The sequence below is a fragment of the Palaemon carinicauda genome, chromosome 13, assembly GCF_036898095.1.
Source record: "Palaemon carinicauda isolate YSFRI2023 chromosome 13, ASM3689809v2, whole genome shotgun sequence".
Lineage (NCBI taxonomy): Eukaryota > Metazoa > Arthropoda > Malacostraca > Decapoda > Palaemonidae > Palaemon > Palaemon carinicauda.
In genome coordinates this window covers 135,263,132-135,264,974 of record NC_090737.1, presented here as the reverse complement: position 1 = coordinate 135,264,974, position 1,843 = coordinate 135,263,132, and the positions used below count along the sequence as shown (strand labels likewise).

General features: G+C 31.8%; 1 protein-coding gene across 3 annotated transcripts in view; it reads left to right on the top strand.

Moving 5' to 3' along the window:
• Window positions 1-540: 540 nt before the first annotated feature.
• LOC137652102 (soma ferritin-like) overlaps window positions 541-1,843 on the top strand; it is an 11,915-nt gene continuing 10,612 nt past the window's right edge. For all 3 annotated transcript variants that reach the window (XM_068385302.1, XM_068385303.1, XM_068385301.1), the window contains exon 1: window positions 541-829. In XM_068385302.1, the coding sequence (XP_068241403.1) occupies window positions 756-829 (74 nt within the window). In that variant the 5' untranslated portion in view covers window positions 541-755. The remainder of the gene's footprint in view (window positions 830-1,843) is intronic.

Below are 1,843 nucleotides of genomic sequence, written 5' to 3'. Positions count from 1 at the left end.
TACCCAAGACTAGAGAACAATGATCACTGCCTAAGCCCGCTCAGACCAGGGAAGGCCAGGCTATGGCTGCTGATGATTCAGCAGGTAGACCTATAGGCTCCCTCATCCTTACCTCACAAGGATGGTAAGGTTGTAGACACTACAAGAAACTAACGAGGTTGAGAGGGACTCAAACCCCAGTCTGGCGATAACCAAGCGGAGACGTTACCAATAGACCACGAAAACCCTAATAGTGGGTCAACGTTGGCATAAATAATGAGAAAGAAAAACATATGCAAGTGTTCAATATTTACTCAAAATGTATGAATAAGCAAAACAGGGGTAAAGATACTGTTAAACTCTGCAAAGCAATTAGAATTACTCATTCATTATAATGTAACCTGAACCTTACACCTCTTAATGGTCTTAAAACCACCGTAACAATGTATAAATAAAAATTTCATCATTTTCGTAGAGCATCTTACATCGGGCATGGGTCACGGGACCCTATAAATGCAGGCGGGTATACGGGCAAAGGGACATTCACATAACAGTCTTCGAAGACTGGTGTTCATTTGAAATTTAACTGACGATAATTTCTATCTACATAAAAATTAATCTACAAAAGAAAAGATAAGACAAATTAAATCTAATCACTTTAGATTAAATCATATTCTTTTCTTTATCTGTAAATCTAAATAAAAAAGGAAATTCAAAAGATAAAATCTCAAGAAAACAGCGGTAAAAATTAGTTGATTTGGAAAAGGTGATCGAAAATGAATTCGTTGTATATATCTCTCTTTGCAACAGCAGTGTTGCTCGTAGCAACGGCAGAAAGGACCAAGAAAGAGTGAGTATTATCTATTGTGTATTGTCTTACTAACAAAAAACTATTAAAGTAAATATTTCTTATCAATTCAAAAGAATCAAACTTTAAATAAATATTATAAAAATGAACGAGAAATAAAGAGTTTTTTTTTTTTTTTATTAGTTTGTAACATATTCTAAGTCTTTTCTAATTATTTCAAATTTCATATTGGTCAATAATAATAGTTATGAGGATATTAACTATCTAGTAATAGTGGTTGGGTAAAGTAAGCAGAATTTATAAAAAAAATAGCTTGCTATCAATTTGGGAATACTTTTAATTATACATATATCTGATTTGTAATCAAAATAAATAATGGCAATAAAAACAAAGTATATTATACACACATTAATATATATATATATATATATATACATATATACATTTATACTTATTTAGATGTGCATATATATACAGTATACATATATATATATATATATATATTATATATATGTATATATATATATATATATATTATATATGTATATATATATATATATATATACATATATATATATATAATACATATATATATATATATATATACATATATACATATATACATATATATATATATATATATCCAGCCAAGCTCATGGGGAGAGGAATAGTCATACCCTGGTGAGAGGGGGACCCTTACAGGTACACACAGAAATCACACTCTCCCATAAATTGCCAAACCAGCTGGTTGTAGTTAGAAAAGGGGAAATTGAAGGTAAGATTTGAATCTGTGTGCGTCTGTTCATATCTATCTAAACAATTAAACGTCATTTTTGACGGCTCGCGAACACTATAGTCCATTTCTTTTAGCGAGGCAGATTTGCACCGACTCGTAGGGGTGCCCTTTTAGTTCGGAAAAGTTTACTGATCCCTGATTGGTTGGACAAGATAATTCTAACCAATCAGCGATCAGGAAACTTTTCCGAGCGAAAAGGGCACAGCTGCGAGTCGGTGCAAATCTGCCTCGCTAAAAGAAATGGACTATAGTTGGAATAG